The following is a 16308-nucleotide window of genomic DNA, read 5'->3' as shown; positions in this document are numbered from 1 at the left end:
GGGTTGAGATGGGTGGTTTGTGTAACGCAATCAAGTATGGTATTGGAAGAAGAAACAAACATACGGTTGATGGGAAAATCTTATTGTATTTGGTAGGGAGTTCTATAATGTTATAATTATTCAATAGTAAAATTGTAAGGCAAAATGGTTTTATATGTATAGTAAAATGAAGGTATAATTTATATTTTAAAAGAGGTATAAGCTAATAATACCCTCCACATGTTACAATAAGAAGGTATTAAATTTTTAATTTATTTTTAATTTATTTTTTATTCTTAATTTTTTAATATTAACATTAATTTGTTTTTTTTAATTTTCATTAAAGTTTAATTATTAAGCTTTATTTATTTTTAATTTTAGTTTATATTACTTTTTTTAAATAAACTTATTTTATAAATTTAAATATTTAAAATTTAAAATAATTTAAAATTTTATTTATTTAAAAAAAACAAAGTTAAGGTTTATTTTATAATTAGTAGTATAATAATAATAATAGTATTATTATTAATTATAATTATTATTAATTATAATTATTATCTCTTAACCGTTAGTTCAATAATTTAAATTTTTTATATATTATTATTCTTATTTTAAACAAAATTATAAAATAATACTAAATATTTATTTTTATATATTATTATTAATTTAAAATAATAAAGTAATTATATTATTATTTATTTATTTTATATAATATTAATAATATTTAAATTAATTAAAATAAATTTTATATAACATTAAAATATCAATAAGGTTAATTAAAAATGAGGAGTGATAGAGTAAGGGAATTTAGTGAGGGAATTTGGTGAGGGAATGACGTGCCATTACCTTCATTGGTTGAAAAATGTAAAAGTGGGAGGAAAGAGAGAAAAGAGAGAAATTATTTGATTTTTTCAGCGAATAAGATTATGCCACATCATTCCCTCACCAAATTCCCTCACCGAATTCCCTTACCTAATCATTTCTCATTAAAAATAATATTAAAAAAATAATTAACAAAAACAAAAAAAATAAAAATATTATTTTATTCTTATACTTAAATTTTATATTATCTATAAACAAAAAATTATAAACCTATATAATGTCTTATACTTCCAACCAAACAATAATAGTATATATAAATTATACTCTTTTATACCTAATTATAATTTATATTTCCTTATTATTTATACTCAATATGTTGTACCTTGTGCCAAACACAGCTTATATCTACAAAATAATATTACTCGAAGTTATCTGAAAGGTGTTTTATTTTTTATTATTTATTTCAAATGATAAATAATAAATTAACACTTAAAAACTATAATATAAATTAAATATTATTTAACAGTTTGATAAAAAAATATTATTGAACAGTTTTATTAAATTAAAAATTTAGCATTTTGTTCAATATAGAAAGAAAAAAAAATAAGGGTCTCTCGTTCTGTTTCTGTCTAATGCCAAGAAAAATCAAACAAACTTAAAACTAAGTCCTGTTAGGAGAAGTTGGCTTTAAAGTCGGGGGAATGGATAAAGTCGGTCCCACCACCACCCCCTAATGTCGGGTCCTCAGAACGGGTTGTATCACGTGATCAACACGTGATCAACACGTGATATCATTGACTATTTATAAGGTTCGTGTCCTACGTGGATAGATAGTATTGGTTAATGAGTTTTTGTAGTCGTATACGGACAGATGACTGGCCCACGTGGATGAGTCCGTACGATGAGATGGACTTGGAAACTGTGTGTGAGAGAGACAGGGACGAGGAAAATGGGAAAGAAAGGAAAGGCACTTCATCCTTGTCATCCCTAGCTATTCCCCCTTCAATAGTTATCCACTTTATATTTCTATTCTTTGCATTACTCTTTAACTCCACCTTAAACCCCGACTAAATTACAAAAATACCACGAATCTCTCGTCAACAACAACAGATATTTTTTTTTTTTTATATTACTAAATGATACACTATTGCCTCATTGAAAAAATAATTATTATATTAGATTTCTATTATAGAATAAATCACATTTAAAAATGACAATTTTTTGAAATTATTTTTATATAATTATCACCTTTAAATATTATTTTTTCAATCTCCATAAAATATTTTTTTAGGTACCCAATAACCTATATTTAATATATATCAAATAACATCAATTATTATTATTATTGTTTTAAATTAAGAATTTAGGACTAAAGAAATAGAACATGGTTAATATTATGCATATTTATCCTAAAATATAAATATAAATACTTTAGATTATGACTGCAATATTAATTATATAATTAACTATATATATTATATAATTTAGAAAGATAGGAAGAATCTAATTTCTTAGATAAAAATGATTGTTATTTGAGTTACTACGCTGGTTATATATAAATATATATACCATGAAATAAATGGATAATTTGATAAAAATAAAAATTATAAATTTATTAAGGTCTTATTTGAGTCCGAGTTATTTAAATATTTAATTGTGTTATTTATTCAATTTTATTTTGATTGAGATTAATTTGTTAAAAATATTTAATCAGTATTAATATATAATAAAAGAATATTTTAAATGATAATGTAATTAATAAAAATATATCTTAAAAAAATTGAACAAATTATTTAAAAATATTTTAAATGATAATGAAAAAAAAAATGCTCTAATTTAGAGTGTAATAGACGGGCAAAAGGGGAAAAAAGAATTTCAGCACGACTTGTTTGAAAATGATGGGCACTTTAGCTCAAGTCAAAACAAGATTAGAAGAAAATTAACGCCCTTATCTTTCTTTATATAATATTTTATCCATTAGATTAGATTAGATTTTGATTTGGGGGACCTAATTATTTATTGCAGATAGAAGAGATTTTCTGGGGTATATTTGTCTATTAAAAAAACAGCACCAACAAATGCACTATTGGAGGATAATACTTATTTAGTGACACCTTTTAAATAGTTTTATATCCAAATTGTGTTATTTGTTGTGAAGACCACTATTGTTGTGAATTTACCTATTTATCCTTGTTTAGATAGTAACCATTAATTTAACTATATTTTGGAAATTATTACTTTATTTATTTGTGAATATGAAACAAACATTATCCATTTATTTATTTATTTATTTATTTATTATTTGTAAACTCAACTGATGGATGGGGTAGAAGAAGTTAATAATAACTACAGTAAGATTTCTTCATTCTCTTTCCTCCTCCCCATTTTTCGTCTCACATTGCATCTTCTCTCCTTGTTCAGATATGATGTTCTGATAAGCGTTGAGCCTCCCGCTAAACCACGCGGTTTCTCTCTCTCTCTCTCTTTTTCCACAGCGAAGCAGCGATCATCTTTTGCACGCAGGTCAGTTCGAATATTATGTTCTTGATGATTTCATCGTCAAGATCTCCTTCCATTTCTATAAATTTCCTTCTTCCTGCTTTCACTCCGATTAATTCATACTCTGCCAAGAATTTGAAATTTTTACTTGTAATGTCATTTTGTTGTTCAGTTCTCAATTGTTTACTTTTCACTCCTCGTCGTCAGTCAGTCATCGTAGTGTGACCGGATTTCGCATCGGTTTTTTCTTCAAAATGTCACATAGATAGAGAATATTGCACGCTAGCTATTTGATTTTGTCTTTAACTTTCAGGATTACGCTTTCTCTAGTGCTTTTATCTGTAAGTTCTTCTCAAAACCCCTAATATCTAACGGTTACTTGTTCAATAGGGTTTGAATTTGAAACAAATTTCTAGCATTACCTTAACAGACAGACAGACAGATTTTGCAGGACTTTGATATTCATCAATCCATCCATACTCTGATTCAAACTTGTACATAAAAAAGGATTTTAACTATTTTTTTTTCCACATTAATGGCATCGAGATCATGTGCAAATCTTTTGGATTTCGCTAGCGAGGGTTTACTAGACATTCCATCTACTCCTAGAACACTTCCGCGGGTCCTGACCGTGCCTGGAATCATATCTGATTTCGATAGTGAATCAGACGTTTCTTCATCCTCTTCTCGTGAGAGGATGATTATCGTCACCAATTTCCTTCCTCTACATGCCCAGAGGGATGTCCAAACAGGCAAATTATGCTTCAGTTTCGATGAGGATTCACTGTATTTACAATTGAAGGACGGTTTATCACCAGAGGCTGAGGTCATTTACGTCGGTTCTCTCAAGGTCGATGTAGATATTTCGGAACAAGATCAAGTTTCTCAGAACCTCCTCGATAATTTTAACTCTGTACCGACCTTCCTTCCTCATGATCTTCATAAAAAGTTCTATCACGGCTTCTGTAAGAAACAGTTATGGCCTCTCTTTCATTATATGCTTCCTATGTGTCCAGATCGTGGCGATCGCTTTGATCGCCACCTCTGGAAGGCATACGTATCCGCAAATAAATTATTTGCTGATAAAGTTATGGAGGTAATCAATCCCGAAGAGGATTTCGTATGGCTTCACGATTATCACCTCATGGTTCTTCCTACTTTCTTAAGGAAGAGATACAATAGAGTCAAGTTAGGATTCTTCCTTCACGGTCCATTCCCTTCATCCGAGATATACAGAACTCTTCCAGTTAGAGATGAGATTCTTAAAGGATTACTCAACTGCGATCTTATTGGTTTCCAAACATTTGATTACGCTCGTCACTTCTTGTCTTGCTGTAGTAGAATGCTAGGCCTTGATTACGAATCCAAACGAGGACATATCGGACTTGATTACTTTGGTCGTACTGTTTACATCAAGATCCTACCCGTGGGTATTCATATGGGCCGACTTGAGTCCGTCATGAATCTAACGTCGACGTCTATCAGAGTTAGAGAATTACAGGAGCAGTTTAAAGGCAAGAAGATGATAATTGGAGTTGATGATATGGATATTTTCAAAGGCATCAGTCTGAAATTACTAGCCTTTGAACAACTGTTGTACGTTCATCAAGAATTGCAAGGGAAACTGGTTCTAGTTCAGATAGTTAATCCTGCTAGGAGTTCGGGTAAGGACGTTCAGGACACCATGAAGGAAACTTATACAACCGCTAAGAGAATCAACGACAAGTTTAGCTCTTCCGATTATGTTCCTGTGATTCTCATTGATCGTCCGGTTGCTCGTTACGAGAAGACCGCCTATTATGCGGTTGCAGAATGTTGTATTGTGAATGCAGTTAGGGATGGGATGAACTTGGTTCCTTACAAGTACATAGTCTGCAGGCAGGGTATGATGGACGACAAGCGGAGGACGAGTATGATTGTTGTTTCGGAGTTTGTGGGCTGTTCGCCTTCTTTAAGTGGGGCGATTAGGGTTAATCCGTGGGATATTGATTCTGTGGCAGAGGCTTTGTATTTGGCGATCACTACGCCGGATTCGGAGAAGCAGTTGCGGCATGAGAAACATTATCAGTATGTTAGTTCCCATGATGTGGCTTATTGGGCACGCAGTTTTGTGGTTGATTTGGAAAGGTCTTGTAAAAACCATTATGCTAAGAGGTATTGGGGAATTGGGTTGGGTTTGGGTTTTAGGTTAGTTGCGCTTTCGCCTAATTTTCGGAAATTGGCTATCGATCATATCGTGTCGGCGTATAAGAGGACTAGTAAAAGGGCAATATTTTTGGACTATGACGGTACTCTAATTCCACAGAATTCTATTAATATGCGGCCCAGTGCAGAGATTATAGATGCTTTGAATACCCTTTGCAATGATAAAAAAAATACTGTGTTTATTGTTAGCGGGAGGGGGAAAAGTTCTCTTAGCGAGTGGCTGGATCCGTGTGAAAGACTTGGAATAGCAGCTGAGCATGGGTATTTTGTAAGGTATGTAATTTGTTTTGAATTATTTGTTTTGACAGTTTGGTATAAATGTGTTGTTTTTCAGGTGGAGTAGGAACTCTGAATGGGAATGCAGTATGTCGTCTGTGGACCTTGAATGGAAGGAAATTGTGGAACCTGTGATGAAATCATATACAGAGGCGACTGATGGTTCTAGCATAGAAGCCAAAGAGACTGCATTGGTATGGCATCATCAAGAAGCTGACCCTGATTTTGGTTCCTGCCAAGCTAAAGAACTTGTGGACCATTTAGACAATGTACTTGCAAATGAACCTGCGGTTGTTTACAAGGGTCAGAATATCGTCGAGGTCAAGCCCCAAGTATGATCTCTCCCTCTTTGATATTACTGTTAGGATTAGGGATGACTGGATAGATTAATTCAAATCAATTTTGTCCAATTGATATCTAATACGAGTTGAGTTCTAATCTAATACATATTTTAAAACGGATTGAGTTACAATCAATATTATTGTTTTTCCCATATGACAAACTTGGGCCTTGTTTGGTTTGGATTACTTGTGTTTAATCTCAAATAACCTACCATCTAATCATTTATTATTCTATTCCCTAGACAATCACATCATTCAAACTATACCAAAATAATAAATAATTATTTTATTATATATTTATAATCCTAATGTCTTTATCCCAAATAGCCAATTTTTCAATAACCTACCCGGAACAAGTTTATTTGAAAACGTAACATGGGATTATTTTCAAATGATCTAATATCTCATCAACAATTTACTCATTATTCATATCATTCAAATCATCATTTAAAACACCAAAGCCATTGATGTGGTTTATTTGAGATTAATTTCATATAAGTCACTATCCAATCATTAAATATGCTCATGAATCACATTATTCAAATAATTTATCAAACAAAATACATTTTATTGTAATGTATATATTTATATCCCTTGCGTCCTTTTATCCAAATAACCTTTCAATTACCTACATCAATCAAACAAGATTATTTGAAAATAGCCACTTGGTTTATTCAAATAACCCAAAATCAAACAAGACCATCTATTATTCATTATATGTATTAGGATGCTAATGTCCTTTTACTCTAACCACCCAAATAGCTTGGTTTTTCATGTGCTGCATGAAGTGGGGTTATTTGAAAATAAACACATGATTATTCGAATAACTCGAGATCAAACAAGGCATTAGGTTCCCAAAGAAATAAGATTTACATGCACCTCTTTCTATCTTATAATATTCCTATATGATCATTGATGAATGATACTACAGATTGCACCTCTGACTTAAGAGTGAACCTTAGTTGTATCAAACTAACACAATTTGCACAGGGAATAAGCAAGGGGTTGGTTGCGGAGAAGGTTCTTTCGACAATTTCAAATGATGGGACCCCGCCAGGTTTTGTGATGTGCATTGGAGATGATAAGTCTGACGAGGACATGTTCCAGGGTATATTGGGCAATGTTTCAGAGGCCTCTCTCTCAACTACACCCCAAGAGATCTTTGCATGTACGGTGGGAAGAAAGCCAAGCAAGGCCAAGTATTATCTCGATGATGTTGCTGATGTGGTTCGATTGCTTAAAGGGCTTGCCAATGTTTCAGGACCAAAACCTGTCCAACTTGCAGAATTCAAGGTTTTGTTTGACAGTGCATGTTGAATTGCTACATTTTTTCCGGCTGCTCATATATATATTTTTTTCTGCATGTGTATAACTCAGTCTCTATTATATTTATATATATATACATGAAAATGGTTTTATGACAAAAAACCTTTTTTTTTATTTTTTATTTTTTACTCATTCAAGTATAACTTTGTTGGGTGGTTGTTATTGTATATAACAGCAGAAAATGTACAAGTATTTTTGATTGTTTTTTAAGGTTTGATGAGAGAGCTTCATGAGTGAGAATTTGTCTGTCTGCAGATGGGCTAAAATTATTATGCCTTATTTGATGGGAAGGAGGGGATGGCAAGATAACATATATTATTATTATTTGATGAAATGATTATGTAATCAGCAGAAATCTATTTAGCTAGGTATATATGTGTATTTATGGGAATTGTGAAGAAGAAGAAGATGATGGATGGGGCCAAGGTGTTATATGAGTGGAGAAGATTAGTAGACTCTGCACCCCCCATCACCACTCATTTACCACATTTGGACTGACATGTGTATTTATGTATCTTCTCAATTGCTTCTTTCTTTTGCTTCTAATGTCACATTCTATATCTAATATCAAATACAGTCATGAATTCTCATTGAAAATAAGTTTAGAGAAAATAAAAAAGAAGAAAATATATTTTTCATTTTTAATCTTTAGCAAGTGGAAAATAGATTGATGCATTTAATGACCAATGTGGAAAAACTAGGCCTAGGCGGCTAAAAACAGTGCTTGTGGGACAGCTTACAGCCTGGTTGCCACAACAGAATCACATTACTAGTAGACAGTCCCTTCCTTCACTATGAAACTGTTCCAATTTGTCTCATTGGTATAACCTTAATTATTTAATGGGTGTCAATTTTGTGAAACATATAAAATATATTTGGATAAAAAAATTTAAAAAATATTAATATATAATGATAAAATAAAAAAATAATAATTTAAAATATAATATATTTTAATATTTTATTTAGTAAAATAAATAATGTAATACTACTAAGAAGGGAGTACATAAATATTTTTTGAATTTATATTATTTAAATAACTCAAAACAAACAAAACCTTAGACAATAAAAGTTTTTAAAAATAATTTATGAATTATTTAAAATATGTGTATACAATCTTTTGATGAGATTACGTATTTTTAGTAAAAAAATATTAAATGTATTTTACTATTTTAATTAATAAATTGAAAAATGAGAGGATCAAATATATTAAATTAAGAAAAAGTAGTCTATAAATTTTAAAGATTCTGATTTGTCTAAGAAAATTTAATAATTAATTTTGGACAGGTAAAGTAACAAATGGAAAATTATGAAATTTTGATATTTCTAAAATACTATAAAAATAAAAGGTTAATAATAATAATGTGAATTAACTGATTTAAGCAAGAAGAGAAAATGAGTGAAAAAATTCAGAAAATCCGCTTATAGATTTTAGAAATTCAAATAATTTACCTATTTAATTATCATAAATTTATACGGTTGGTAGATCTATCTAACTAATCCAAAATTAAACAAGGTCTTAAATAAAATACTAGATGAACTGATTGATGTCTGTAAAAAGCTTCTTCATAATTATGTCTTAGTGACAAACAAATGAAAGATCTATTTATTAATGAGGCTCACTCACATTCATCTTTTGATTTGATCGATCGCTTTATGCTAAAAACATTATACTTTTGTTTTCATTAAATGTAGTTTAATATAAAATAAATAAAATATAAAACTGAAGACTCCAAACAAACGAGTCCTTGACTAATTAATATAAACAAAATGATATCGTCACAGTTGTATCATATAATTTAACCGTATTAAACGAATGCACACTGGAAGTAGCAATAGTTAGTTAGACGGTGAGTAAACGATGTGGAAATAGCGATATTCAAAATCGATGTAGTGGAAATAGCAATATTCAATTATTGTGAGAGCAGATTTATAAAGAAGCTTAATAATAATTAATATTTTTTATTATTATAAACAAGCAAAATTCAATTGACAGTGTTATGAGTATGAATATGAATGAATGAATGAATGGCCCTTTCCTTCTTTTCCAGTGGACCATCTTTTGGTTTCTCTCACTAGTCACTACTTTCTTTCTTTCTCATCGGCATCTCTCCTCCCACCTACTAAAGCCAATAGAAAAGCTCTCTTCACTCATTTCTGCTGCTGCTGCTACTTTTGCCGTCGCCATAAGCTATAACTTAGGGTTTCCGAGTAATGCCGCTGCTGCTGCTTTGAAGCTTTCATCTCATTTCTTCTATCGGGAGAATGGCTGCCGTGACTAACAAAGTGTTTCTGTTCTTTCTCGCTCTTGCTCTTCTTTTGATCTCTGGATTTTCTCTATCTAAGGCTGCTCCTCCTCCTACCTCAGCAAGTGAGTGCAAACGCATTTCTCTCCTCTTCTGGATTTTACTGTTTTTCATTTCTTTTATTACTTTGATCTCTATCTTCTTCCTGATTGGATTCTGCCTTTCCAATTTGTCTGTGCAGAGATTGTTACCGGTTTCTTCTCTAACGCGCTATCGTTCCTCGTCAAATGGCTTTGGTCACTGAAAGCTACTTCCAAAACTGGTATAGATCTCTCATGATACATTGTTTGTTGATCCATCATCCACTGATGATGATGATGATGATGATGATGATGATACACTGTTTCTGACTTTAATTTTACTTTTAAGCGATTACTGGCCGTCCAATGATGAAGTTTGAGAGTGGATATACTGTTGAGACAGTGTTTGACGGGAGTAAGCTTGGCCTTGAACCTTACTCTGTGGAAGTGTTACCTAATGGAGAGCTTCTAATTCTGGATTCCGCCAATAGTAACCTCTACAAGATCTCCTCCTCCTTGTCTCAATGTAAGTCATGTTTACTTCCATGCCTTCCGTATTCAACTCTCTCTCTTTGCATCCATTCTAATTCACAAATTACTTTTCTTAGTTTATTTAGATTGAATGCATACTTCCATTCCATTCTATTCCATTCCATTCCATTCTATTGTTTTTAATTAAATGAAATGATCATAACATTAGAAAAAATTGCAGATACCAGACCAAAGCTGATTGCCGGATCAGCCGACGGGTACAGTGGACATGTGGATGGGAAAACCAGAGAAGCAAGGATGAACCATCCCAAGGGGCTTACCGTTGATGATAGAGGAAATATTTACATAGCAGACACCATGAATATGGCAATCAGGAAAATAAGCGATTCTGGTAAATTCAGCTTCAACTTGTCATTTTAATTTCCTGCAATCAGTTTCTGAAATGGTTATGGCTCCTCCCAGGGGTTACAACTATAGCAGGAGGCAAAGTGGGGCGTGGAGCTGGTCATGTAGATGGACCGAGTGAAGACGCAAAGTTCTCTAACGACTTTGATGTATTTTACATAGGAAGTAGTTGTTCCCTCCTCGTAATTGACAGAGGAAACCATGCAATCAGGGAGATTCAACTCCATTTTGATGATTGTGCTTACCAATATGGAAGTAGTTTCCCTTTAGGTACCCTGAATTTCTCCAAGGCTTCTCCATTTTTGCTTAATCTTATTAATAGTTGCATTGGATTTCTGTTATAAATGCAATCTTTACGTTTAATCTCCTCCATGTAGGAATTGCAGTGCTTCTAGCTGCTGGTTTTTTTGGCTACATGCTTGCATTACTTCAAAGGAGAGTTGGTGGTATAGTCTCCAAGCAAAGTGTAAGTTCCAAATTCTTGGAATACTTGTCATTAACTTTCTTTTCATGGAATTCTTTGTTTAGGAGAGGCGAAACCATCATTTGAACAAGTTTCATATAGATGATGCCTTCACACATTGTCTTGTTTGATGAAGTGTTATTTGGAATCCAAATAAACTCTTAACATCATTCAAATCATCAAATAAAATATTAAAATACTTCTACTTATCTCTTATATCATTTGAAAATATTAAATACAAAAAATATTTTAGGCCTTGATAGAACTTGGGTTATTTGGATCACCCTAATACATTGATGAAACTCTAAATTTGAAACCATTAGGCTTTGACGCAGAAGTATGAGAGTAGTACTATGATTGGAAAGACAAGCATTCCTCAAAGTCCATATCAAAAGCCCTTTCTAAAACCATCAATCAGGCCACCGTTGATCCCTACAGAAGATGAGTTGCAACCAGAAAAGCAAGACGATGGTTTCTTTGCATCTCTTGGAAGACTCTTAATCAACACAGGTACTTCAGTATCAGAAATATTAGAAGGAATATTTCCCGGTGGATTTAGAAAGAAGTCAGTTAAATTCGAGTACCAAAGCCAAAACCATCAGGTGACTATGCCTATGCATTCTAACGAAAATTGGGCAGTGCAGCAACCCGATAGTTTTGTGATACCGGACGAAGACGAACCACCCCCACCTTCAATAGAGACCCGTGCTCCCACACCTCGTAAAACTTATGCATTCATGTCAAAGGATGCTGAGAAAATGCAACAGCTTCGTCAAAGTAGGGTTTTCTATAGCGGATGGGATGGAGAGTTCCAGAATCAGCAGCAGCAGCAACAACAACATCAGCAACAACAGCATCATCATCTATATCATTCGTCTACCCCAAAAACATACTATGAGAAGAACAAGGAAGAAACAGAGGAGATAGTGTTTGGAGCAGTTCAAGAGCAAAATGGACGGTTTGAAGATATGGTAATAAGGCCTCTGGATCACTGGACTCCAACTTATGGAAATCATAAAGTTAGATCCCAAAGAGTGAAATCGTCCGTGGGCTACTATTGAGGTATATTTATATTATTATATACATAATACATATTCTTTAAGAGTTTGTTGTCCTTTTTACAAAATTTAGCTATCTTTAAAACATTTGTGTAATTCTGGGGTGTGGATTGGGGGGGAAGAAGAACAAGTGGAGTACTTGTTTAAGCAGTTTTGAGCAGTCATTTTACTTTGTCAAGTTGTTGTGTCGAATCATCAGCTGCTGCTCTGTCAAAGTAAAGTTGGAAACATGTAAGCATGTTATTCTCAGAAAAATAAAAAGGGTCCTTTTCATGTCATTTTTCTACTTGAGCAGGACAAAATATCAGTGGGATCCAAATACACAGAAACTGTTTTTTTTCACTGACAAACCCTCTGTTTCTCCAAACATGTGCTCCCTCGTTGTTAAAATAAACAAAAACCATTGTTTGATCCGCGGGGTATTTGAATAATCAAAGTAATTAAACCTTCAATTGAATATACGTCAATTGTCACGTGACCAATGGCATCTTTACAACACTGATGTTTTTCTCTTGTTGGAATATAATTTTTTATTTTTTTAATAAAAGGTAAACTTTTTATTGATGAAAAAATTGTTAATGAATTCAAGAAACATTCAAAAGAAAATAAAAAGAACGAAAATAAAAATAAAACACAATTACAAACGAAACACAATTACAGAAGTTTTATTCGTTGCATATTTTTTTCTTCTTCATAGTTGTGAGAGTAAGAAGAATGAAGGATTTTAGCAATGCCATACTTTTTCCCTAGAAAGATTCTAAGGTTTGTTTCTTTCTATAATTGAGTAGAGTATTAGCTTTCAACACGAACCAATATTGTTTGGAAACTTTCACAAAGAAAGTATTTATTTGACAAATGGAATCCCTTATTTGAGTTTGTACTTTGATGGAATCTAATTTTAACAAAAGCCTTAAAGCAAAAGTAAACCAAACTCAAAGCCTTGTATGAAATCTAATTTTGGTTTCACTATATAATATAATTTGATTTCTACATCTTGCTTGCCCTTTGTCTATTTCTTCCTCAAACAACTGCATTGCAAAACTATGAGTACAACATTTGCTTTTCTGCTGACAAAACTCAACCCAAGTTTATGACATGCGAACATTGACTCTTGGGTGAAAAATAATTGAGAATAGCTGAAACTGGAACTTGACTGATTCTTGCAATCTTATATAGGGGCACCACCCTTTCAATACAAAATTACAGAGTTTATGTTACAATTCCATGTGTATTCATTCTGGGGCTGGCCTGGGCTCTTAACAATCAGCAGATCATGCAGTAGCCACAGCCATCGATGCACCTCCAGCTTTCCCCGAACCTGATCCAAGATGGTGGATTATTTGGGTTAATTTGGTATTTTAGTTGATCAAAGATGATGACGGGAATGACAAGGTCTTACTCTTCTTTAGTCTGTTGCGGAAGCTTCTTTTCCTACTAAAAGCCTTTTCCTGGAAAGATAAAACATGAAGCAATTAATGGCATATTTGGATGATGACTGACCAAAACTAAATAAATGTTGGTACGAGTTGAAATATTACCACAGGCATCTGCAATTCCCCTGCTTTGCGAACAGCAGAAACAAGATCACGGTTTGCTTCTGTGTACAGGCTTGTCACGACCCCAGGCCGTCCCGCTCTAGCAGTTCGACCAACCCTATGCAGGAAATCTACAGCAGATGTTGCGAATTCCGCCTGCAAAAAATATCACATCCAAGCATTTAACATAAATTAATTATCTTCCTTTCATTTCTACACAAACTTACAACACAAGTTTGTTCTTTCAAATAAGAAACAATCAATAAATGTATCTAGATCTATGGATCCACACACAAAAAAAGTGTAATGCACCTGGATAACATGGGATACATTCTGAATATCGAGCCCTCGGGCAGCAGCATCGGTGCAGACAAGAACTCCACCACTTTCTTGGAAGGCAATCAAGTGTTGGGCTCGTTCTTCCATAGAGCTATCTCTGTGGTAGCGGTAACACTCAAACCCGGCCTTCATCAATATCTTAGCCACTGCTTCCACAGCCTCTACAGTGTTAGCAAAGACCATGGTTCTTCTTAACCCATCATCATTATTCATTTCTGAATCGAAACCTTCTTTCACCGCATCTATAAGTGCGCCAACCTGTGTCCCACTGTTAACTTCAATCCACTTCTCCTCCAATCTAGAGAAATTCCATCAGAGACCAAAATGGTTAGAGATATTTGTTGCAGCTGATGCAACAAATATAACGAGTAAGAAAGTAGAGAGACACGTACCTAGGATTGTGATGATGGAGGTAATTCCCATTTACCCAATTGGCATCAGAAAACATCCATTTTAACACTCCACCAGCAGTTTTCTTTCCATTGACAGGAAGAGTGGCTGCAACAAAAATGTACTGTTTACTACGCTCATATGTCTTCCTCACCCTTCTCCACCCCTTTCTTATTGTTGAAGAATCAACTTCAACACCCTTCGATGACGGGTCCCCAACAACAACAACAGCGCTTTCGTGGTCTTCCTCTTCTTCATCAGCTATACTGTCTTCTTCACTGTCACTACCTTCAAACTCTCCACGGAGGTTTCCGCCGTCTTCAAACTCTCCATGGAGGTTTTCGCCGTCTTCAAACTCAACATCCACTACACCATCTTCACCTTTTCCGGAGCGAGACAAAAGCTTTTCTTGAAAACGGAGCATATGAATTAGACGAATAACCTGATTCTGAAAGCTTCCACAAAGCAACATATCCGCCTCATCAAATACCTGAAAACACAAAATTTCTCGAGTAAAAGAATAGAAAAAACACACGAATGTTGAGAGAAACGTGTAGAATAGATCCTCACGACATATTTGACACCACTCATAAAAGCAGGCAGGCGTTGCCTCTTTGCGTCGATTGCATAAAGGGAATTCAAAAGGGCAGCTGGCGTTGACACAAGTATATCCGGCTCAATAGATGGCCAACCCTGGGAGGAGATGAACAAGTATGGAATTTCCTTACTATCAAAAAGGAAGAAGATGTGGTTAATAATCGAGAGAAGACGTTTGTACCTGTTTCCCACAAACAGCTGCAATTTTGATAAGTGGTTCGCCAGTATCATCCTGTAGACCGTTAGCCATCCTGACTACTTGCTCGCACAGCATAACGTTGGGGCATAGAACGAGAGACTGAAGGTTTCGTTGAGTCTTGTCTCCTCCTCCGGGGCTGTTATTACATAGTTTTTCCATTAGTGGAACCAGATAGCCATGGGTTTTGCCGCTACCAGTTTCTGCTGCGACAACCACATCCACTCCAGAGAGTATACTTGGTATGCAGGAAGCCTGAAAATATGGAGATTATATAATTCGGTTTACTGTGAATAAATAATATGTATTTAAAATGAATCATACATACATACATACATACCTGTACAAGAGAGGGTTTTTCCAGCCCAACATTGGAGAGAGCTCGAGAAAGGCGATCAGACAAACCCAGAGATGTCCATGAGATCCCCTCTTCCGCAAAGAATGTGTCGTTGCTGCCATTTACCTTGAGCGTCGCGGCGGTGCCAAGCCGTCTGAGTGTCCGGCGGCATGATTGATAGCGCGTGAAATGGCATGCCTATAAAGAAAGAGGAGGAAAGAAGATGATGATGATGATGATGGTGATGTGAAACATAGTGTTGTAGTAAAATGATCAGCCAAGAACCTGAAACGCGGCTAGAAACTTCGTCGACACAATCATCGATATCTGCTTTTTCACTTAGTAGGAAGTGAATGAAGACTCTTCAATTCAGTTTCTGTCTGTCTGTCTTGAACCAACAACAACAACAACAACAAGATGAAACACAAAGATAAGTAGTCATCGCCAATAGAAAAAAAAAAAACAAAACTAAAATGCTACTTAGGGTTGTAAACTAGTCCTTCAACTTATATCTACCATATAACCTTTGCATCTAACTTCAAAACTGGTTATTTAATCCAGTTAAGTTCAAAGTTTTTTTTTTGCTAAACTGAGAGAGATTCAATTAATATTAAGGTTAATTATTATCGATTAATTACTTATAACTATTTCTGCAAATAAGTATTTGTATCGCCCATATAAATTTTAATCTATTAAAATTTTAAATTTATCTTAAATTTTTAAGA

The 16308-nt window shown here is 33.8% G+C and overlaps 3 protein-coding genes across 5 annotated transcripts; 2 read left to right on the top strand and 1 right to left on the bottom strand.

Moving 5' to 3' along the window:
* The first annotated feature begins 3284 nt into the window (after positions 1–3284).
* On the top strand, positions 3285–7676 carry LOC124925681 (probable alpha,alpha-trehalose-phosphate synthase [UDP-forming] 10). The gene is made up of 3 exons (XM_047465753.1): positions 3285–5778; positions 5840–6113; positions 7113–7676. Exons 1-3 carry the CDS (start codon positions 3836–3838, stop codon positions 7437–7439), a joined length of 2544 nt encoding a protein of 847 aa, XP_047321709.1. The 5' UTR covers positions 3285–3835; the 3' UTR covers positions 7440–7676.
* A 1820-nt stretch (positions 7677–9496) lies between these two features.
* On the top strand, positions 9497–12467 carry LOC124925847. 3 transcript variants are annotated; one of them, XM_047465963.1, is made up of 7 exons: positions 9497–9816; positions 9933–10013; positions 10121–10297; positions 10484–10654; positions 10726–10938; positions 11046–11134; positions 11470–12467. In XM_047465963.1, the coding sequence occupies exons 1-7, from the start codon at positions 9711–9713 to the stop codon at positions 12190–12192; spliced, it is 1560 nt and encodes a 519-aa protein (XP_047321919.1). In that variant the 5' UTR covers positions 9497–9710; the 3' UTR covers positions 12193–12467. The 3 variants fall into 3 exon arrangements, with proteins under 3 accessions (XP_047321919.1, XP_047321918.1, XP_047321917.1); XM_047465962.1 differs by having other exon boundaries at positions 9498–9816; positions 11467–12467; XM_047465961.1 differs by having other exon boundaries at positions 9498–9816; positions 11455–12467.
* An 833-nt stretch (positions 12468–13300) lies between these two features.
* On the bottom strand, positions 13301–16018 carry LOC124926597 (DEAD-box ATP-dependent RNA helicase 22). The gene is made up of 9 exons (XM_047466848.1): positions 15869–16018; positions 15587–15781; positions 15232–15501; positions 15024–15146; positions 14456–14943; positions 14037–14361; positions 13728–13880; positions 13589–13637; positions 13301–13507 (listed from the first exon to the last, which is right to left on the bottom strand). Exons 1-9 carry the CDS (start codon positions 15902–15904, stop codon positions 13461–13463), a joined length of 1686 nt encoding a protein of 561 aa, XP_047322804.1. The 5' UTR covers positions 15905–16018; the 3' UTR covers positions 13301–13460.
* Positions 16019–16308: the final 290 nt, after the last annotated feature.

This window comes from Impatiens glandulifera, chromosome 2, assembly GCF_907164915.1.
Source record: "Impatiens glandulifera chromosome 2, dImpGla2.1, whole genome shotgun sequence".
Classification (NCBI taxonomy): Eukaryota; Viridiplantae; Streptophyta; class Magnoliopsida; order Ericales; family Balsaminaceae; genus Impatiens; species Impatiens glandulifera.
The sequence above is the reverse complement of the archived record's forward strand: the minus strand, read 5'-3'. Positions and strand labels throughout refer to the sequence as shown.